Source organism: Bison bison, unplaced genomic scaffold, assembly GCF_000754665.1.
Source record: "Bison bison bison isolate TAMUID 2011002044 unplaced genomic scaffold, Bison_UMD1.0 scf7180017864352, whole genome shotgun sequence".
NCBI classification, from domain to species: Eukaryota; Metazoa; Chordata; class Mammalia; order Artiodactyla; family Bovidae; genus Bison; species Bison bison.
In genome coordinates this window covers 565815-590222 of record NW_011494924.1, presented here as the reverse complement: position 1 = coordinate 590222, position 24408 = coordinate 565815, and the positions used below count along the sequence as shown (strand labels likewise).

At 37.7% G+C, this 24408-nt stretch overlaps 1 protein-coding gene across 2 annotated transcripts in view; it reads right to left on the bottom strand.

The window, feature by feature from the left end:
- The window catches only part of CBFA2T2 (core-binding factor, runt domain, alpha subunit 2; translocated to, 2), a 142941-nt gene that overhangs the window by 38422 nt on the left and 80111 nt on the right, over positions 1-24408 (bottom strand). For both annotated transcript variants that reach the window (XM_010854860.1, XM_010854861.1), the window contains exons 2-3: positions 3711-3854; positions 754-995 (exon numbers count right to left, since the gene is read on the bottom strand). In XM_010854860.1, the coding sequence (XP_010853162.1) occupies positions 754-995; positions 3711-3854 (386 nt within the window). The remainder of the gene's footprint in view (positions 1-753; positions 996-3710; positions 3855-24408) is intronic.

The following is a 24408-nucleotide window of genomic DNA, read 5'->3' as shown; positions in this document are numbered from 1 at the left end:
TTCTGCATTTAATGTGTTGCAATATCCTACATCATATAATCTCTAGAAAATTTCATTGAACAGTCATGAGAGAATTAAGAGTCGAAACGTAAGTAATACTTTAATATTATTATGAAAATGCTTTTGACCTCCTGGGCTTCCTGAAAGGGTCTTGAGAAATCCAAGGGCTCACTAATTACACTTCGAGAACTGCCAAGTTGTGTGAATCATCTTTATTACATAAGAGGCTAATATGCAGGAGCACAGTGTGCTTTTAGTTGAGGTAAATCTTGAGGAATTCAATTTACAAACATTAAGAACTGGTAGCTCTTCTCTTACATATACTGAGAGTTGAACCCTCCCAGGTGTCAATGTAAGAAAATCTCTAACTTATAGTATGGATTCGTCCCTCAGTATAGGTAAAAAAAAAATTATGTGTACCTTGAAAATCCTAAAGAAACTGTATTTGTATGAGGAAACAATGCACCAGGCACTGAATATATTATTAAGTAACAAAACTTAGTGGCACCTCAGTGGATCTCTTGAAACTTAGTTTTAAGACAAATTCAAAGTTGCTTAAAGGAATTAAATTGATAAACATTATCCACAACTGAAATCCATGATTCAATACTATTCTACAAATTAATCTAGACTGTAGAATTTACCACACTGCTACAAGTTTGGGAATGAGGAGAAGTATGCGCAAATTTCTCTGCTGGCTTCAGTTCTGAGCCACATACTCAAAGCAGTCATTGACAGTGATGCCGTACTTACCACCAGCGCTAGAACAAGAGTCCGCACCTTCTCCCCAATCTCAGGTGAGATGTCATTGCCAAACTGCTGCAGAGTGGTGAGGAAGCGTTTCAACTTGCTGAGCTGCCGAGCACCACAAGTGGCTGGCAACTGTTGGTTAGTTAGTGCAGATGATGTGGAAGAGGCAGGACCATTGCTGAATCTTTGTGGTGGTGATGGGGCGCCGTTAAGGGTAGGAGGAGAATGGTTGATGCCATTGCTCACTAAAAGAAAAACTTGGTTTAAGGGCAAATCACAATGATCCCTGTTAATTTCTTATTTTTGCATTCTCTTTCATTTATTGATTTGAATTTTGTAATTCACATGATAAAAGCATATAGAAGACACTGATTCAGCCCTCAACAACACTGCTTTACAATGAGACAGACTGCCTGATAAAAAACGGTAACAGAGTAACATAGACATGTTGAGAGGAGTGTTGAGAGCCACAAGAGCAAAGAGAAGGGACATCTAACTTCTGCAGGTGTTGGGGGTGGGGAGGAAGGGTAGCTTTTAAGACTTCTTGCAGTGGTTTGCATGAGCAGAATCTGGTAGAATCTATTTCCAACAGGACATTGATCCCAACTTCAGACTCCCAAAGAAGCAAAGTGGTCAATTAAATATATAGCATTTGAACAAGATTATCAGAAAGCAGAGAGTTGCGTTAATATGATATTTTTTTTCCTACCCCATAGGTTTATTGATTTATTCCTACAATGAGATATATATGTATCTCTTTGACCATTCAGAATATTCACGTTCATCAAAATCTGTTTTTCTCTGCCTTGATGCCAAGCGTCTTCTAGATACCGTATGGGATACTTCCATTCTATATTTCTGCTCTAATGATAATATATGTGATTAATTAGTTTTCCTATTTGCCCATTGTTCTGAACACTGATTTCTTGTAGTTTTAATCTGGAACACAGCTCTAGAGCTATGGTCTTGGAGGCAAAGTCCCTTCTTCCCTGATGAATGAAATAAATATGCCTAAGTGTCAATAGATTTTTATTTAGTCATTTCCAGGCCTGAAAATTTAGCAAAAGAAAACAATGTCTAAAAACACATCACCTGTATTAAGAAGCATTATTTGACAGACTGTGTGACAGAGGAGCCTGGCAGGCTACAGTCCATGAGGTCGCAAAGAGCTGGACATAACAAAAGCGACTCAGTACGCATGCATGTTGCTCCTACTAGATTTCATAACTTTTCTGTGCTATGTACATGTGCCCCTTATTTTACTTACCAAATTATACTTAGTTCTTGCTATATTTGCACTGCCTTGAAAGACTGTCCAATTCTTGATAAATATACATCTGTGTATATCATAATTAGCTATCAAAGCATATATTAAAATGTTGCTAAAACGCTCACTGCATAGAGGGTTAACAGGCTGAGAAAAAAGATGGTGATCTTTCTACTGTCTTCCAGGAAAGGACATTAGAGCTACTACTGGCAAGGAAGGTTTAACACTCAACCTCAGCAATTCAGAAAATTAGCTGCAAAGGTGTTCACAGAAAGGCCCACTGCTACTGGAGAGCTGCCCTCTTTTGAAGCAACTCATAAATATAATACATTACCATGCTTTTGGCCACTCTGATACTTACTTGGCATGATCACATTTTCTGAAATAACACATATTCACCCCTAAACAGTCAAGTATGGAGGTCAAAAGGGCTCAATTTAGTTACACATACAGATACACATAGAATTCTACAGTGTGTATCTTGAAATCTGAATGATAGTCTAGATTTAAATCTGCTTCACTTCAAAGACACTACCTTTATCTAAGGCTGTTTAACTGTGAGATAAAATTACAGAAATTAAGGGGAAAAGATACCAAACTTCATATCATAAATTCTGGCTCAAATTGCTCCAGTTGCCAGTTACTTAACTTCAAATGTTTTGGGACTATAAATAATTAAATCTTCTTTTTAAAATTGAGGTTTTAGGGCTAAATTTGTTACAGGGTTTGGGGAAATTCAGCTTTAGTAGATAGTACCAAAAAACGTTCTTATAAACAATGTATTGTTCAAGTTGCTTCACACATACTCTCACCAAGACTTGATGTTCTATTTCATTCTGAACATTCTTGGGTGTACACAATACTACATTGGTTTTAGTTCCTTTTTGACTAATAAGGCTGAGCAACTTATTATACATTTATTGTCTTAATAGGATTGTTATGGACTAAATTATATCACCCTCTCAAATTCCTGTGTTGAAGTTCTGATCACCAGAGTACCTTAGAACGTGACTGTATTTGGAGACAGGGACCTTAAAGGTTAAATGACGTCATGAACCTAGGTCGTAATCAAACATGACTATTGTACTTGTAAGAAGAGGAAGAAGCATCAAGGATGCACACGCACAAGGAAAGGCTAGGAGATGACAGAGCAAGAAGGCAGCTCTCTTCAAGACAGAGAGAGAGAGAGCCTCTGAAAAAACCAATCTGCTGACATCTTGATCTTAGACCTCTAACCTCCAGACCTGTGAAAAAATAAGTTTCTGTCGTTTAAATCACCCAGTCTTTGGGATTTTGTTAAAGCAGCCCTACTAAACTAATAAAACAATCATTTTCTTTTGTAAAAAAACCTTACCATGACACTCGTGGAGTAGTTCAATAATTTTATAAAATTTACTTTGAATCCTATGAGCCAGTATAATAATTGAAAATTCATCCTTTTAGAGTCAAAGAAATTAAAATAGATACTTTTAAGTCAAAAATATGAAAACAAAATATTTATACTACTAAATTTCCAAGTACCTGAAAGACTTATGTACTATTCTCTGAGGGAAAAAGAAACAACCAAATATATGTGTGTATTGTTAATAGCCATTAAGAAAATGTTGAGCAGTGAATATAGAAGACTTAATGACATTCATTTAGATCCAAACGTCACTGTAAACCACAAACCCAAGCAACTAAGAGGTCTCACGTGCTGTAGGAGTGAACGACACAGGCCTGGGTCCTCCGGGATTTATTGGTGGAAGGGGCGGCATGGTGGGAGGGGAGGATCTTGACTGTATCTTCACTTCCACAGGAGATCCAGGCATCGCTGGCACCCTTTTGTCAGCACCCACTGTAAAGAATAAAAGGAATGGAAGTCAGAATTTTCTATAAAATAATAAAAACAGTGACAACAATCTGAAATATTATGTTGGTGCAAATGTAATTGCCATTTTTGCATTGTTGAAATTTGCTGTTTGATAGTGGAATACAATGGCACCCCACTCCAGTACTCTTGCCTGGAAAATCCCATGGATGGAGGAGCCTGGTTGGCTGCAGTCCATGGGGTCGCTAAGAGTCGGACACGACTGAGCGACTTCACTTTCACTTTTCACTTTCATGCATTGGAGAAGGAAATGGCAACCCACTCCAGTGTTCTTGCCTGGAGAATCCCAGGGACGGGGGAGGAGCCTGATGGGCTGCCGTCTATGGGGTCACAAAGAGTCGGACATGACTGAAGTAACTTAGCAGCAGCAGCAGTGGAATACATTCTTAAATTAATGAACACACAGTGCGGGGGTGGATCAAGTTTTGCAAAGCAGACGAAAGCCTTGAAGATGAGGAGTGCAGTAGCCAGCCATTGGAAGCTGACAACGACAACTGAGAGCAATCAGTGAAGCTGATCCTCTTGCAACTACATGAGAAGTTGCCCAAGAACTCAACGTCGACCATTCTATGGTCATTTGGCATTTGAAGCAAATTGGAAAGGTGAAAAAGCTTGATAAGCAGGTTCCTCATGAGCTGACTCCAAGTCCAAAAAAATCGTCATTTTTTGAAGTGTTGTCTTCTCTTATTCCACACAATAATAATGAACCATTTCTTGATTGGATTATGACATGTGACGAAAAGAGGATTTTATATGACAGCTGGTGATGAGCAGCTCAGTGGTTGGACCAAGAAGCTCCAAAGCACTTCTCAAAGCCAAACTTGCTCCAAAAAATGTCATAGTCACTGTTTGGTGGTCTGCTGCCCGTCTGATCCATTACAGCTTCCTGAATCCCAGCCAAACCATTAACAAATCGATGAGATGCACCGAAAACTGCAATGCCTACAGCTGGCATTGGTCAACAGAAAGGGCCCAATTCTCTACAACTTCCGACTGTACGTTGTACAACCAGTGCTTCAAAAGTTGAATGAATTGGGATATAAAGTTTTGCCTCATCCTCCACTGACCTCTTGTCAACCAAACACCACTTCAAACATCGACAACTTTTTGCAGGGAAAATGCTTTCACAATCAGCAGGAGGTAGAAAATGCTTTCCAAGAGTTGGTCAAATTCCGAAGCACGGGTTTTTCGGCTACAGGAGTAAACAAACTTCTTTCTCTTTGGCAAGTACGTGCTGATTGTAATGCTTCCTATTTTGATTAATAAAGATGTGTTTGAGCCTGGTTACAATAATTTATAATTCATGTTCTGAATCTGTACTTACTTTTGTGCCAACCTAATACCAACATATCTACCTAGAGGACTAAGAAGTTATGAAGATGATTACTTAGTACAATAGGCTGAATGGTGGTTGCCCAAAATATGTTCACCTCTTAATTCCTTGACTGTGAATGTTTCCTTATTTGGAAAAAACGGTCCTTGAAGACATAATTAAGGATCTTGAGGGAAGGAGATTATCCTGGATTATCTGAGTAGTTTCTAAATCCCATGTCCTTATAAGAGGAGGGAAAAGACAGACAGAGGGAAGTCTACCTGAAGACAGACCTAGGCTCACAGAGAGAACACCATGTGACAATGGAGGCAGAGATTGGAACAGTGCCATCTGCAAGCTAAGGAATGCCAAGAATTGTCAGTAACTACCTAAAATTAGAAGACAAGGATAAAAAAGATTCTTTCTCTGAGGCCACGAATGAATCAACCCTGCTGATACCTTGATTTTGGACATCTGGCCTCTTGAACTGTAAGAGAATAGTGTTGTTTTAAGTCACTCAGTTTGTGGTACTTTGTTATGGCAATCCTAGGAATCTAAGACAAGGCAGCGAGGTCAAGGGATTATGTGACACAAGGGTTAACAGTGAGAACAGTGGCTGGGAAAGAAAGAAACCAGCTTATGAATTCAGCTTATCTCAACTGCATTCTTTCTTGACTTCTAATAAATTAATCAAAGTAGTGGGGAGTGGATAGCTAATTTGGGACTATCCAGACAAGTGAACATCAATTGCAATAGAATGGAAACAGAATCATAGTCGACTATATAAATTACTATGGATGATGAAATACATGTTTATATATATCAACTATTCTAAATATGAAAAAAGAGTGGAGATGTTGTCTCCACTCCAATGTCTCAGACAACATCTCTGATACCAGGCATGTCATTTATGATGAGTGTCCAAAAAATAAAATAAAAGTAGCTGCTGCTGCTGCTAAGTCACTTCAGTCGTGTCCAACTCTGTGTGACCCCATAGATGGCAGCCTACCAGGCTCCCCCATCCCTCGGATTCTCCAGGCAAGAACACTGGAGTGGGTTGCCATTTCCTTCTCCAATGCAGGAAAGTGAAACGTGAAAGGGAAGTTGCTCACTCGTGTCCGACTCTTCACGACCCCATGGATTGTAGCCTACCAGGCTCCTCTGTCCATGGGATTTTCCAGGCAAGAGTACTGGAGTGAGGTGACATTGCCTTCTCCAAAATAAAAGTAGAGGTGATCCTAAACACAGGCTACTTCATCCACAAGGACAATTAATAGCTGTTTGACAATACTCGATGGCAACAAATCCCAGAAAATCAGATTGGGTAGATTAAACTTGACATTAGAATTAGGTCTGAGCTAATATGAATAGGACTTGAAGAGTAATGTTCTAATACCTTCAGAGGGTTATTTTTCCCATTAAAGGAAACTTGTTACCTACTTGGTTAAAATAGGGTCAGGGCTACCATAATATCCTTTAAGTTGAGCTATGTTCCTCTCAGCCATTCCAAGCTTTTCACTTAAGTGCCATGCACTTATTCTCCAATAACTGCTAAATTCAAAGTACAAGAAATAGAAAAATGAGAATATTACATCAAAGTTTTCCTTCACTGAGATCATAGTTATAAATACAGTATATCTAAAAGCATTCATGACCCTGGCAAAAAGGCAAATCTTTGTACACTGAAGGGCACGTTCTCATGAGGAAAATATCCCTCCAAAGAATTTTTCTACTTTAGTTTGCAGTGGCCACATTTTGGGGAGAGAGAAAATGAGTATGTACAGTCAATCAGGGTAGCAATCCCAAGTTACAAATCCCCTGACAAAAAAAATCCTCTTTGAGAGCCATGTGGGCAACACTCTGCCAGCCCTTCCATCTCTCTGTCCGGGACATTTTCACGATGAAATTGATGGTAGTCCTGTCTGATGAGTGGACTAATTAGCTATCACGTTTGCCTTTTTCTTCCTGACAGTATTTTCTCAATGCCCTTCAGAGCGCAGTTGACATGCTTCCAGCTCTTCCATCTGGGCCCAGCTTTCTGGAGGGTGAGAGGAGAGAAGAAGGGAGGAGCTGACAGTTGTCTCGCACTGTTGTGTGTTGTGTACAATGTGCAACAACCTAGAGGGAGCCTTTCTTCAAACCACCTGCCTCTACAGCAAGGACGCCAAAGGCCCGAGGAGGGCTTAGCAGTGAGATGCGTTTTAGCACTAAGCACTTGGCAGAACAAAAAACTCAGAGCAGCCCAACTGCAGAACACTGAATTATATACCAAGTGAAAGCTTAGACAATGGGAAAAACCCAAACTCCAGAGTATTGTTTATAGGTTAAAACTACCTACCCTTTATTCACATCACTACTCCCAAACCTGCAACACTAGTGATATGCCTCAGGTTTCAAGCAACAACACTGTCTAGTCGGAAGAGTGTGGGTACAGAGATGGAAAGGTTTGGTGTGAACCGTCATTCTAACAGCCTGAGTGAATTTTATTAAATCACTTCACTTTTCTGGGCCTCATTCTGTTGTAAGGATTAGAGATAATGCTAGTGCTGGATATAAAGAAGCTATTTTAAGAAAGAATACTAATAATGATTAGAAAACATGAAGACTAGTGCCTGATTTTATCACTTAACTCGTCTTGTGACTATGTCCAAGTTAATATTGACATTTGTTCCCCAGAGAAAATGAGCATACGATCAACAGTCCATGCGACCTCAGTGATATTGTATGGAAAAAAAATCTAAGAATTAACAGTTGCAAAAGTACCAAGTATAATGTAAGATGATATTGTGTTGGAAGCTGGGCAGCAAGACTGCACCTGATAACATGAGAGTTCTATCCTGGTTCATAATCTGATAAATGCAACAGTTGTTCAGATGGTGGATAAGGAGTATATTCCAAAGTAGGCATTTTAACCCTCTGCTTGGTGGCCAATCGCTTTTAGAATGACATCATTTCTGAATTTTTTTAAAACTGATGTTTTATAAAACATCTAGCTGGATCCCTTGAAAGAATCAACCATATTTTGAGCTCTTTTCAATTCCAGAGAACGTTAAAGTTCAAACAGAAGAAATTCTATTTTCTTAAGCATGACTTGAGCCCATAAACACCACTGCCTGAACCATTAAAGAGACAAAGTATTCAGTCCTAGAAAATTAAATTAACCCTTAGTTTTATCAGAAAGGTTCAACTAGATCTTAAAACACAGATTCTAAAGTTCAAAGTAATTATTCAGTCACTCTATGAGTTTGTGCTTTGATTATTTAAAATATCTGGATATATTGGAAATGTGATCACATGAATTTGCAAAACCACTGATGGTTCACCACCTAACAACATAACACCAAACAACTTAAGCTAAAGAAGAAGGACAAACACGGGAAACTATGTATGGGTAATGATTTTACCCCTCCACTGTGAAAGGTGCTAATCGAGTCACGAAAACAGAAAACTGACAGAAAGAAAAAATGATGAACAGTTCTCTGGGTGAGGGTACTGTGATATCCCCCACATAAGAAGCTGAAGAATCAAACATGAAACTAAAGGGGAGAAGTATTCTGTAGCTTTAAGAGAAAGTAATGCTAAACACAAACATAAACATCCTGTGTAACTAAGTCCTACTTGGGAAGAATCTTGTATGATAAACTGCCCACAAATGAGGGCATTTACAAGTCATTATAAACTGCTTTTCCGTTAGTTTTTTTTTTTATTACAGTTTTAAAAAAATTACTTTCAGGTTGATGAAGGAGCAACAAATACAAGAAGTATAAATAAGAGAGAAGACAAATGCCAACTATGCGAGGGGAAGGAGTGCCCACAAACAACTGGAAAGAGGTGGAAACCCCAGAGCTACAAAGGGGAATGAACTTTAGCTGAAAGAAGGTGAGCTTGATATGAAGGATGCTCTATCACTTACTTGCTGTGTGACTATGGTTTCTGACATATCCCCTCCCAATAACCCTGTTAATGATTTTACTTGGCCATTGAGATGTTAATCTATGCTAAGTTCTAGAGAGAAGATATGATCAAGTGCTCCTGATTATCATCTGAGAAAAATAAGCTGAATATAGATCTTACTATACTATAGTTATACTTTCTTACCATAAAGAAAGCTGAGCACCAAAGAATTGATGCTTTTGAACTGTGGTGATCGATAAGATTCTTGCGAGTCACTTGGACTGCAAGGAGATCCAACCAGTCCATCCTAAAGGAAATCAGTCCTGAATATTCATTGGAAGGACTGATGCTGAAGCTGAAACTCCAATACTTTGGCTACCTGATGTGAAGAGCTGACTCATTTGAAAAGATCCTGATGCTAGGAATGATTGAAGGCAGGAGAAGGGGACGACAGATGATGAAACGGTTGGATGCCATCACCAACTCAATGGACATGAGTTTGAGTAAACTCATGATGTTGGTGATGGACAGGGAGGCCTGGCATGCTGCAGTCCATGGAGTCGCAAAGAGTTGGACACGACTGAGCAACTGAACTGAACTGAACTGATAGATCTTTCAGATGAATAGCACAGGAATACTGATCATTCCAAACAGGGTGAACCAAGGAAGTCATTACCAATTCTTTAAAACAAATCAGATTCCTAACTAAGAAACAACTGTCATAGTTTAAACAGAACTATGGGGGTGGGGTGGGGTGGACAGAGGTTAGGTAGATAATTTTCTTTTTTGTATGAATAAGCATATATTTGTATTGTTCAAAAATTAATATATGATATAAAAAGAAATACTCCCTGCTCCTGTCCCTATATACCCCACATCTCACTCAAAACCACTTAAATCTGTTTCTTGTATATCCACCCATTCTTTCTCTCTACAAATGAGCTGATCCCCAAACATCTAAGAGCCTAACCTAATGAGTATGATCTGTAGTTAACTGCTTGCAGACATACGAATAAATGAGCACGAGCAAGAACAGAACCTCTTGTCTCATGGATTTATAAGCCACTAAGGTTTAGCATGGTTTGTTGTAGCATAAAACAACAGGCAACTGATCTATACCACATACAAACTGTATTGCTCCTTGTTTTTTTGTTTCATTTTCTAATTTAACAGCATGTCCTGAAAGTTCTAATTCCACAACTTTTTTTTTTTAAATAAACAAATGAATGATGGGTGGGGGAGGGATAAACTAGGAAATTGGGATTGACATATACACACTACTATATATAAATATATATAGTATATTTAAATATCTATGGTATATAGTAAATATATATTGCTAAGTCACTTCAGTCGTGTCCGACTCTGTGTGACCCCATAGACGGCAGCCCACCAGGCTTCCCCATCCCTGGGATTCTCCAGGCAAGAACACTGGAGTGGATTGCCATTTCCTTCTCCAATGCATGAAAGTGAAAAGTGAAAGTGAAGTCGCTCAGTCATGTTCGACCCTCAGCGACCCCATGGACTGCAGCCTTCCAGACTCCTCCATCCGTGGGATTTTCCAGCCAATAGTACTGGAGTGGGTTGCCATTGGCCTTCTCCGGTAAACATATATAGCATAGTATAAATATATACTGTATAACTAATAAGAACCTACTATATATAGCACAAGGAACTCTACCCAATACTCTGTAATGATCTATATGGGAACAGAATCTAAAAAAGACTGTATATAAGTATAGGTATACTTATTCACTTTGCTGTACAACAGAAACACAACACTGTAAGTCAACTATACTGTAATTAAAAAAAAATCAATTCATGACAGTTCTTTGTGGGAGTGTACCACAGTACATTTGTATTGAAACAATTCTCTACTGATATATAACTGAACTATTTGCAATCATTTGTAGCTGAATTTTGAGGTGCTCTAGTTTCCACAATACCAACTGCCCTGTATCTGCAAGACTCTGGGAGAGAGAGAAAGAAGACAGGACCCTGAGTCACAGGAAAGACAGATATATTTAAATGTGTACAAAATACTAAGAAAATAAAGAAGTAGAAGCATTACTTAATTCATGAAGGCCAGGGAAGTCTTTATAGACCATTAGGTAGTTTACTGGGAAGGCTACATGGGCTGTCCTGCAGCACATCTGGACAAAAAGCATGAAGTGTATGGTTTGAATGCTGTCCCAAAAGTGGGTATCAGACCAAGGAAAAATCAGGAAAAAGATTTTCTTGACCACAATTTCTCTTTAACAATTGTCAAGGATAGGTAAATGTTCTAAATGTGTAACCATCAGGTAAGAAGCATCTCCAAAACTGACTATTTTAATCTTTTAAAGATCATGGAAAGAACATCAAAATTACTGTCGCACTTATAGGCTTATAAGGCTTAAGGATAAGCATTTCCCGTTCTTGTAGCTCTGCCACAAACCTGACAACACATTCAACTTTCTAACAACATGCAGGCTTCATATGCAGTGATAGCCAGGAATAATTGTTTACAATGAGAGATAATTTATTATTCAACAAAAACAGAGGCATAAGTATTCAGGTAAAGAAACTACTAGAAAGTATTTTACAAGGGACTTTGAAAACAGAACCCAACTGAAACAAAATAAATGCTTTACCATATACTAATGATAAGGATTGAAAAAAACAGATGTTTCCATTCCACATTCATAAATACATTGAAAAATTAATTTAATACATTTCTACAGTTAGGGATCAGCAAACTTTTTCTGTAAAGGGCAAGACAGTAAATATTTTTGGCATTTTGGGCCATATGCTCTCTGTCACAACTATTCAACTCTGCTGTGGTGGCACAGTAGACAGTATACAAAGAACTGGGCTGTGTTCCAATAAAACTTTATTTGCAAAACCAGGCAGTGGGCCACAGTTTACTGATCTCTACTATGGTTGATTAAAAAACTGGAAAAATTCAAATGCCTAATTCTTAGTTTATTTTTTATTTTATGCCTATAAACCTTTTTGTAAAAAACCACATCCACCAAAGTGGCTCATCTGAATAATGTTTTATTTTCTAAAGCCTGGATGTGAAGAGACTTCTACTATTGACAGTGAAAGAAAATAACATATAAAAATTATTTTAAAACAGAAAAAAAATTATTTAAAGACAAAACACTAACAACATGAAGCTGAAGAGCTGCAAAAAGGAGGCTAGTTATCTGATGTTCTTCCAAAATTCAGACAGATCTAAATGGAGAACCTCAAAGATGACCAGCATACCTGTGAAGGACCACTTGCTTCATGACTATGCTCATTTCCCTCTTAGTCATCCCACCTTTCCCTGTCTTCAACTAGTGCCATCTGACACCAGAAACAAAGATAACCCAGAACATATAAATAACTCTGACAACTTGATGATAACAAACAACCCAATTTTAAGAATGCACAAAAAGATGTGAAGGAACAATTCTCAAAGAAGATATATAAATGGCTGGTGAGGACATAAAAAGGTGTAAGACATACTAGCCATCAAAGAAACACAAAGTGTAACACATCAACGAAAAGGAACATACTACCATCCAACAACATGGCCGAATGCCAGAAGCATTAGGCTAAGTGAAAGATGCCAGACACACAACAAAACTATATACTATAGTATCCTAGTTATATGAAACTTTAGACAAGACAGAACGAGTGACAAAAAACAGATCAGTGCCTGGTACCGATGGGAAGAAACTGACCACAAGGGGCACATTAGGAGGCATGATAAATCTTTTTATGGTGATGGAAATATTCCACATCTTGATGGTAACGATGTTAAAATAACTACATACAATAGCTAAAACTCAAATTTTTTATATTAAATGAGTGTATTTTATTATATATAAATTATCTCACAATAAAGCTAAGAAAATTAGCAAACCAAATCCAGTAACGTATTTTTAAAAAATTACAATCAAGCTGAGTTTATCTAAGAATGTAAGGATAATTTAATATTAGAAAGTCCAATAATTCACCACATTAACAGATTTTTGAAAAACACCTTAAAAAGAATGAAATAATGCAATTTGCGGTGACATGGATAGACCTAGAGATTGTCACAGTACTGAAGTCAAATATCATGATATCACTTATATGTGGAATCTAAAAAATGACACAAATGATCATATTTACAAAATAGAAATAGTCACTGATGTAGAAAACAAACTTATGGTATCCAAGGGGGAATGGGGTAAATTGGGATACTGGAACTGACATATACACACTACTAAACATAAAACAATGGCACCCCACTCCAGTACTCTTGCCTGGAAAATCCCATGGATGGAGGAGCCTGGTTGGCTGCAGTCCATGGGGTCGCTAGGAGTCGGTCACGACTGAGCGACTTCACTTTCACTTTTCACTTTCATGCACTGGAGAAGGAAATGGCAACCCACTCCAGTGTTCTTGCCTGGAGAATCCCAGGGACGGTGGAGCCTGGTGGGCTTCGGTCCATGGGGTTGCTGAGGTCGGACACGACTGAGCGACTTCACTTCACTTTTCACTTTCGTGCACTGGAGAAGGAAATGGCAACCCACTCCAGTATTCTTGCCTGGAGAATCCCAGGGACGGCGGAGCCTGGTGGGCTGCCATTTATGGGGTCGCACAGAGTCGGACACGACTGAAGCGACTTAGCAGTAGCAAACATAAAACAGATGACTAACAGGAACCTACAGTATAGCACAGGAAACTACTCAATACTCCGTAATAACCTAGATGGGAAGAGAATCTAAAAAAGAGTGGATGTATAAATGTAACTGATTTTTTCTGCTGTATAGCAGAAACTAACACAACTGTATACATCAACTATACTCCAATAAAAATCACTTTTAATAAATCCACCTTAAGATCTCTCTACAATTATAGAAAACCAGTCAATAAAACCCAATTCCATTTATAAACATGAATAAAACTAGAAATAGAAGATCAATTCCTTAACTTGATAAAGGGTCTCCTCTAAAAATCCATATACTTATTGGTGAAATATAAGCATCACCTTTCAACTCTCAAAGAAAAAGATGTCCATTATCAATGCTTCTTTTCAATATTTACTCAAGAGTTAAGCCATAGTAGGAATCCCTGGTGGCTCAGCAGTAAAGAATCCACTTGCAATGCAGGAGGCCACCTGCCATGCAGGAGAAGTGGGTTCGATTCCTGGGTCAGGAAGATCCCTTGGAAATGGAAATGGTAACCCACTCTGGTATTCTTGCCTGGGAAATCCCATGGATAGAGGAGCCTGACAGCCTACAGTCCATGGGGTCGCAAGAGTCATACATGACTTAGTGACTAAAACACCACCACCACAAGTCATGGCAGCAGGACTGTTAGCCAACCATAACAGGTATAAGGACTGGAAAGAAATAAATAAAATGATCCTTTTGCACACACAAGATAACTTTCTATGTCGACCCAAGAGACTCTACCACCCAGTATTAGAAAAAAAAATGCAGGTTTAGGAAGGGTGCTAGATAAAAGCCTAGTATTTTAAAAATTAATTGCATTTCTGGGCTTCCCTGGTGGCTCAGTGGTAAAGAATCCGCCTGCCAATGCAAGAAACACAGGTTTGATCCCTGGACCAGGAAGATCCCACGTGCAACAGAGCAACCAAGTTCGTATGCCACAACTGTTGAGCCTGTGCTCTGGAGCCTGGGAATCGCAACTACTGCAGCCACATGCTACAACTACCAAAAGCCAGCATGCCCGAGAACCCAGAGTCTGCAACGAGAGAAGCCTTTGCGCCGTAACCAAGAGTAGCCCCCGCTCACTCCAACTAGAGAAAACTGTGCAGCGAAGATGACCCGGAACAGCCAAAAATAAATGAACAGCTTTAAAAATTACATTCCTATGTACCAGCAAATAAACAGTAATTTCAAAAAGATACGAATACACAACAATTATAAACCACTTAGAAATAAATATAACTCAAGATACATAAAATCGTTACAAAGAATATGAGTAGACTGAAAGACATGAAAGGAGACAAATAATTGGAAAGATCTGTCGTACTTATGGGTGGAAAACTCACTAATATTTTCACTTCATTTTAATTAATAAATTCAACGTAAATCTTACTACATGCCCGCAAGACTTTTGGTGTAACCTGATGAGCAATTACTAAAATATACAAAATTTACATACATAAATGTCCAGCAACAGAGAATAGACAATTGTAGCTTATTCATAAAAAACAGTGAAGACTGTTAAAATAAGTGAACTAATTAAAGCTCTGTGTATTGAAAAGTTAAATCCCCAAACAGTGTAGCCATACTTACTAAAGAGTATGTTGTACGAAAAATAGGGATAGTAGGATACTTCTATAAAAACCATTTAAAATTATGTGATAAGGGATTGATTTACATTTACATATGTATATGTAGTAAAGTACTTTTTTAAGCCAAGGGAATAATAAACATCAAATTCAAGATAATGATTACTGCAAAGGGAGGAGAGGTATGGAATCAGGTACAGTCACAAGCTGTAGTTCTAACATTTCACTTCTTTAAAAGATCTGAAGCAAATTATAAGACAAAACATTAAAATCTGACAAACAGTGGGTACATGGGTGTTTGTTATACTGTTTTTTTCCTATTTTTTAAACTTGAAATATGTCCTAAGAAAAGAAAGATCACTAGCTACAGTTGGGGAAATGGTGAGATCATGATACAGGAAGAGACTAACTTACAAGGTTATTATAGTGGGAGACGACTGTGGCCTTGGATAGGAGCAGCAGTAGGAATGGAAAAATGGGGATGGATTTAAAAACTATTTAGTTACAATAAATAAGATTTGTTGACTGTTTAGACAAGTATCATATGACAGCACTTATACGTGGAATCTAAAATATGGCACAAATGAACTCTTTTATGAAACAGAAACAGACTCACAGACACAGTCCACAGACTTGGGGTCAAGAGGGAGGAAACACGGGGGAGGGGTGGATGGGGAGTTTGGCAGACCACCGTACAGACAATGGATACACAACAAGGTCATACTGTATAGCACAAGGAACTATATTCAATATCCTGTAATAAGAATACGAAAAAATATTTATGTGTAAAACTGAATCATTCTGTTACATAGCAAAAACTAACACAACACTATAAATCACCTATACTACTAAGTCGCTTCAGTTGTGTCTGACTCTGTGCGACCCCATAGACGGCAGCCCACCAGGCTCCCCCGTCCCCGAGATTCTCCAGGCAAGAACCCTGGAGTGGGTTGCCATTTCCTTCTCCAGTGCATGAAAGTGAAAAGTCAAAGTGAAGTCGCTCAGTCGTGTCCAACTCTTAGCGACCCCATGGACTGCAGCCTACCAGGCTCCTCCATCCATGGGATTCTCCAGGCAAAAGTACTGGAGTGGGGTGCCATTGCCTTCTCCAATATAAATCACCTATACTTCAGTGAAAAATAAATTTAAAAACAGGACAGTGACTATTTATACACTATATACTCATTCATACTTTAATAGTTTACGCACATCCTCTTCTTCAAGTTACTAATCAGTTTCTTTGGATTAGTCATAAAGTCAAAGGTTTATAGCATGTTTACAAGCTCCTCACTCTCACCATTTCCCACGTTCTGCAATTTGTCCATACTGTTTCACAGAACATTCTACTTTGCATTTCTCTGGTGATATTTTCAGCTCCCAGTTCTGGACAGCCACGATTAGTCACCCATGTCCATCTTCTATTTACCAAAGCCTTTTCAGTGCAAATTGATTCTCAGGGGAAATAAGACAACAAAGGAGGGCAGAAAAAAGGACGTGGTAAGAAAGGTGTTATTTCCCTACATTGTAATATTAAAAAAAAGCGTATGCATGTGTGTTAGGCCACTTCAGTTGTGTCTGGCTCTGTGCGACCCTAAAAAAAGTGTATAGCTGAATTTTATGGAACTGTTCTTTTTGGCATGTTAGTTTGGCTGTCATAACACAGTATCACAGACTCGGTAGCTTTAACAACAGAGATTTTTCTTTTCTCACAATTCAGGAAGCCAGAAGTTTGAGGTTTTGTCAGGGTTGTTTTTTTCTGAAGCCCCCCTCCTTTGTATCTTTCTTCTCCATGTGTCTTCACATGTTCTTTCTGAAGACATCTGTGTTTCTGAATTCCCTTCTTATAAGGAGAGCAATCATATTGGATTAGGGACAACCTTAATAGTCTCATTTTAACTCAATTACCTCCTTAAAGACCCTACCTCCAAATTCAGTCACGTTCTGAAGTACTCGGGGTCTGGACTCCAACAAATACATTTTTACAGTTCAGCCCTTTAATAGTGGAGGAGGTTGAACAACTTTTCCTGATCTGAATTTTAGTGTTCTCTCATTCATTCATTTGAAAATAGGTGAGTATCTATCCACAAAGTATCCTACTGCTGAGGACAAAGCTCAAGGAACAATTTTGAGATTTTTAGCCTGTGCAACTGGAAGAATGGAGTTGCTATTTTCTGAGAAGGGGGAAAATGTGAAAAGAAGACGGGGTGGGAGGTATAGTTTGAGATCATAACTAACTTAGACATGCCTAGTAGATATTCAAATGGGGATGCTGTACAGGCAGGTGGATATAAAAGTCTGAAAATGAAGTGGGAAAGTGTGAGCTCGTGATTAAATGTTGTCAAATGATGATACACAGATGCTGTTTAAAGCTTGAAACGTTATATTAGAGTGAGTGAGTAGAGAACAGAGGTTCAAGGACTGATTTTTAGGTATTCTAATTTGGGGGATCATGCAAGATGAGAAGAAACTAAAAAAGGAGACAGAAAATGAGCAGCACTGTGTTGTCATTTTGCAGAACACCTTAAACTTATACAGAACTGCATGTTGATTATATTTCAATAAAAATGAAAAGAAAATTAAGAAAAAAAAAGAAAAAAGAAAATGAGCAGCCAGGGAAATGGGAAAAACACAGAAGCCAAGTAAAGACTATAATCTTTCAAACTGTAGACCTTGTGAGTTTCAAAATTAAATATACAAATACTCATGTAGGAATATATTCTTTTAATAAACAAGAGGGCCCTAATCAAACTTAAAAACTCATACATAGCAAAGGAAAACTTAAGCAAACTGAAAACACAACCAAAGAATGGAAGAAAATATATGCAAACAATGAAACTGATAAGGGATTAATTTCAAAAATATACAGACAGTTCATACAATCTGACAACAAAAGAACAACCTAACTGAAAAATGGGCAGAAAACCTACAGAGACATTTCTCCAAAGAAGAAATACACAGATGGCCAATAGGCACATGAAAAGATGCTCAACTAATTATTAGAGAAATGCAAGTCACAACTACAATGAGGTGCCACCTCATTCCAGTCAGAGAGCCCTCATTAAAAAGTCTACAAATAACAAATGCTGGAGACGGTGTAGAGAAAAGGGAATCCTACATTGCTGGTGGGAATGTAAGTTCAAATGTAAGATGCTGTGCAAAAACAGTATGGAGCTTCCTCAGAAAACTAAGAGCAGAATTACCATATGATACAGCAATCCCATTCCTAGGCATATATCCAAACGAAACTATAATTCAAAAAGACACATGCACCTCTGTGTCCACTGAAGCAAGGAAGCAACCTAAATGTTCAGTGATAGATGAATGGATAAAGAAGATGTGGTGTATATATACAATGGAATACTACTCAGCCATAAAAAAGAACCAAATAATGCCATTCACAGCAACATGGATGCAACTACAGACTCTCACATTAAAGTGAAGTAAGTCAGAAAGAGAAAGTCAAGTACTATACGATAGCACTTGAATGTGGAATCTAAGAAATAGAAATGGGGACATAAAGAGTAGACTGGTGGTTGCCAAGAGGGAGGGGTGTGGGAGAGGTTTGCATCGGGAGTTTGGGATTCGCAGATGCAAACTGGTACAGAACAGACAACAATCAGGTCCTCCTATAGCACCGGGAACTACAGTCGCTATCCTGTGATAAACCATACTGGGAAAGAATATGAAAAAGCATGTATATATCAACATGCCACTTGGCTGTACAGCAGCAACTAATACATTATAATTCAAATAGACTTAAATAAAAAATAAAAAAAGAAAACCTTTCAAAACCGAGTATTTAAAAACTTCGCCTTTTGTCAAACCATCAACAAACAAGAAAAAATTACAAAGAAGCCTAAAACTAATGTAGTATTTGTAGCAAAGATACAAAGGCATTTAACAGACTGTACATAAATCTCATTTCAAAACTTAACTGGAACAAGTCAAGCACAATGGTTAGTGCTTTAGGCCATATCAAACAGTTAATATATAATCTTCCTTCCTCTCGCAAATTAAGATTCTTAGTTGAATCAGAATATATAACAAAGACAAAAAGGCTAGTTTGCAGCAAAGGTAGGAAGAAAAGGACAGTCTGACAAATGGACCAAATTTCAAACCAGCTGGAGATTTAAGTCTTTGTAGAGTCAAAAGCAGGCTATTGTAGCAGAAAGAAGACTGGGCATGAAACTACAAGATGTGGCTTTGAATCCTAATTGTTCTGCCAATTTATCAGCCATGGGACCTTGTACAATTCACTCCAGAATCCGGTTTTCCTCATCTGTAACATGGGAGGGAGGTGTCGAAAAGCCAAAGAAGTAACAACTAAGAAAGTGCTCCGTTACATGACTCATGTATGAGATATCATTAGACAGCTATCCATCAGCAATGTATTAACAATCATTATACCACTACATGTTGAAAGTAACTGAAGGGTCTCTTCCAATGCTAATGATTTTAAAAATTTAAGGATATGTTTTAATTGCCTGCCAACATCAAAACTGTGTTGATAACCTTAATGCAGGTTAAAAGTAGCAGCAACACAGCTGACTTGATAATGTAAATAAGGAAAAGTGAAATATGGATTGTTGCTTCTCAGCCTCCACAAATGTTTATTTGGAATAATAAAGTTATCTATTTCAACGGCACACCATCTGTTTCAAGTCTCGATCAAGTTAATATTTTTCACATGAACAGAATGACTTAAAATTACATTTGATCAGCATCACGCCTTGAGGTGAAGGTTACCCCTACTATATACAATCTAAAACTCAACCTCTCAAGCTGGAATCAAGATTGCTTGGGAGAAATTTTAATAACCTCAGATATGCAGATGACACCACCCTAATGGAAGAAAGCAAAGAGGAACTAAAGAGCATCTTGATGAAGGTGAAAGAGGACAGTGAAAGGCTGGCTTAAAACTCAATATTCAAAAAGCTAAGACCATGGCATCCAGTCCCATCACTTCATGGCAAGTAGATGGGGAAAAATGGAAAAAGTGACAGATTTTAGTTTCCTGGGCTCCAAAATGACTATGGACAGTGACTGCAGCCATGAAATTAAAAGACACTTTCTCCTTGGAAGAAAGGCTGTGACAAATCTAGACAGCATATTAAAAAGCAGAGACATCACTTTGCCAACAAAGGTCCATCTGATCAAAGCTCTGGTTTTTCTAGTAATCATGTATGGATGTGAGAGTTGGACCATAACGAAAGCTGAGTGCTGAGGAATCGATGCTTTCGAATTGGCTAAGTCAAAGATCTTTCTTGGTAAATGTTACATTGCACTTGCAAGTATGTGGGTTCTGTTCAAATACATTTTGATATTGATTTCTAACATAATCCCACAGTGATATGAGAACAGACACTGAATGATTTTAATACCTTTAGACCAGAAAATTTTTGCACCTTGTTTTATGTCCCTGGGTATGTTCAAGTGTCTCTGAGTTTACAGTCTATGAGAACTTGAATAGAACTTGTATCCTACTGTTGCATGAAAATTGTATAAATCTTAAGTATGCTAAATTGGTTTATAGTGCTCTTCAGGTCTACTATATCCTTCTACTTCTCTGTATACTCATTCTATTAATTTTTGAGAGTTTGATATTGAAGCTCAAACTAAAAGTCATTTATCTACTTAAAAAAATAATTGTAATATATAGTAGAACTACATGTAACATTGTTCTATACTTTCCAAGTCTCCTGTAAATGTGTTATCATATTTAAAAAATATGATAATTATGATAATCTCATAATTTAAAAAAGAAAAAATGAAACTAAATAAATTTAATGTTTTTTTTAATGAAATTACCAGAAAATTTTACATTATGTGCCCCCTATTATAAGCCTACATGGCGTGCATTGTATTTCAACTGGACAGCTCTGATGTAGAAATATGACACACCAAGAAAAAACAAACATGGTCTGTGGATTCAGACAGATTCATATTCAAACTGAGGTTCTGTTACTTTTCTAACTCTTTAATAGTAGGAATAGTTTCTTCCTGTAAAGTCTCCGTTTCCTTGTTTATAAAATGCTGTCAATACTGTCCAGCTGCTGGGCTGCCGCTGACAAGCGAAAATGAAATAAAAATAGAAAAATCTAGCACAAACTGCATGCCACAAAAAGAAACTCAATTAGAGAGGAATCTGAACAATAATGAACTAGCACTGTTTGGGCTGATCAGTTAAGGGCAGGATAGTTTTGGGAATTCCCTGGTTTGATCCCTGGTTGGAGAACTACAATTCCAGCCCGCATGCCACACAGCATGGCCAAAAAAAAAAAAAAAGCAGGGGGGATAGTTTTGATTTATTGTTCCTTCTTAGTTCCTTTAAGCTCAAAATAAAAAGAATTTATATTAACTCATCATTTTATGGGCCTAAATCTTAAAAAAATGCAATAAGATATATATATATATAAACAAGATGCTTTATTACAACGCATCTGGCAGAAACAGAATCAAGACTAATAGCCCCACAAAGGATAAAGATTAAAGGGGGTGTTTCCTCAGCCTCCTCGTGATATTTGTGTCTGGGCATTTGACTTCTAACCCTGAAGTTCTACATCAGTATTCATTTGTGTGTTTCCCATGGCCCCAAACTGTCCTATGTTTGTCTTCACCATCATTAAGTTTCAGTTCTAGTTAAAGCCATACATTATACATTTACACCCTTTAAGTTTCTATCAACAACAAATTTCCTTTTTATTTGTTTCTATTAGAAATAGGTCTTCAGTTTAATCGAACACTTTTTTTATGTGGGGAAGGGATCTATTTATAGAATTTTTTTCCCTCCTTGAAGGCCTTAATGTCGAACCATCCGTGCATGATGCAATCACTTTGCTTGATTAGGGTGTACTATTATTACTCTTAAATACAGTGTTGTTCTTAATAATAAACTGAGGAATAAAGAAAAAGATCAGGCAGTATAAGCCTTTCAAACAGGCCAGAAAAAAGGAAATATAAAGAAATATGAGCTGAATGACAATGGTAATATTTTAAAAATATGTGTGTGTCTATTTATTCACACCTAGATTTCTATTGAAATTACAGACAACACTCCCTTTCAATGAGAAAAAATGGTTCACTCTAAATTCCTAACTTCATCACTATAAAAATTTCTAGTGTAATTTAACCTACATGAATGAAACAATGTTTGGAACAAATGGTCCAGATGTGAGCATCTGCCTCTCATTTGCCTTGGGATACAAATGTTAAGATTAATGGCTTTAAATGCCAAAACAGCCCAGACATAACAAGTTAAAATGAAATACATGTAAAACAATTCAACTTTAGGTCTTGGAAACATCTAAGATATTTTCCATACAAGTTCCACTTAAGAGAATGTAATTAAAACTAATTCCAGTCAACAAAGGCAAAGAGTATTAATCACAGTTTAGTAGTGAAGTTTAGACTTAGGTAGAGACAATTCTATGAGACTATCCCATATACTTTTACGAAGCTAGCAATCAAGTACACAGCTTCCACACTGAGATAATCCTAAATTTCTGTGCTCTAATTATGAATATTCTAAGGAAAAGAAAACTTTAAAGAGTCAAAATACATACCATTGTGGGGACAGGACAGGACTCTGTGGGGACTTTTTCCTGACTCAGAGCATCTTTTCTATTTCTCCTTCTCTATATCAGTCCCTATGGCAAAGTACTTTTGATTTTAGAAACTCCTGACTATGAAGGATCTTAAGATTTTCACAATTTTGAATCCATGCCCAATGAAAGGATCTGCTGTAAGATATGAATGACTTTCATGAGTCCAGTGTCTGCTTAAAACCTTCAGAGAAAGATATGATGAGCATTTTTTCACTGTTTTGGGCAAAGAACCAATACCAATAGGAACCTCAGTTTACTCTAAAATATGTACAAAAATAATAATACTTAACTGCAGTGTTGATAGGATTACATGAGCGTGTGTGTGTGTGTGTGTGTGTGTATATATACCTGCAGTCTGTCTGCACATGGTAAAGTAAGATACCCATTAATATCGACCTTTTTAGGGAAAGGGGGCAAACAGTCAAATAGAGTCTTACACGCAACGAAGGACGAAAGGATTAAATCTGTATTTCATAATTAACCATGAAGAGTAATCATGCCTTTCTTCTATTGTTAAGCTTTTCTTCTAAAGTTAACTTTCAATTTGCCACAGGCAAGGTTTTAATGCCAATTTTCCACATTTCCTCAGTCAGCCAGTCCTCCATTACTCTGCCAAAGTGTAAGAAAATGGCTAGTGATGCTGGGAGAAAATACTGATATATTTCCAGCTCATACTGTAAGGCTTTCTGGACTATCTATATGCTTGTTATCTTCCTCTAGTTCCAGTATCTGATTAGTAATGTACTAGAAAGAAAAAACACAGAAATAAACATATTTCCAAGTACCACTTCAGCTACTGGGGTTAAAAAATGATTTCTTTGCCAGAAAAATGTTCATACCATTTGACTGTGTGACCCCACTCCTGGGAATTTGCCACTATGGAGAACAGTGTGGAGATTCCTTAAAAAACTGGAAATAGAACTGCCTTATGATCCAGCAATCCCACTGCTGGGCATACACACTGAGGAAACCAGAAGGGAAAGAGACACGTGTACCCCAATGTTCATCGCAGCACTGTTTATAATAGCCAGGACATGGAAGCAACCTAGATGTCCATCAGCAGATGAATGGATAAGAAAGCTGTGGTACATATACACAATGGAGTATTACTCAGCCATTAAAAAGAATACATTTGAATCAGTTCTAATGAGGTGGATGAAACTGGAGCCTATTATACAGAGTGAAGTAAGCCAGAAAGAAAAACACCAATACAGATACTAACGCATATATATGGAATTTAGAAAGATGGTAACGATAACCCTGTATACGAGACAGCAAAAGAGACACTGATGTATAGAACAGTCTTATGGACTGTGGGAGAGGGAGAGGGTGGGAAGATTTGGGAGAATGGCATTGAAACATGTGAAATGTCATGTATGAAACAAGATGCCAGTCCAGGTTCAGTGCACGATGCTGGATGCTTGGGGCTGG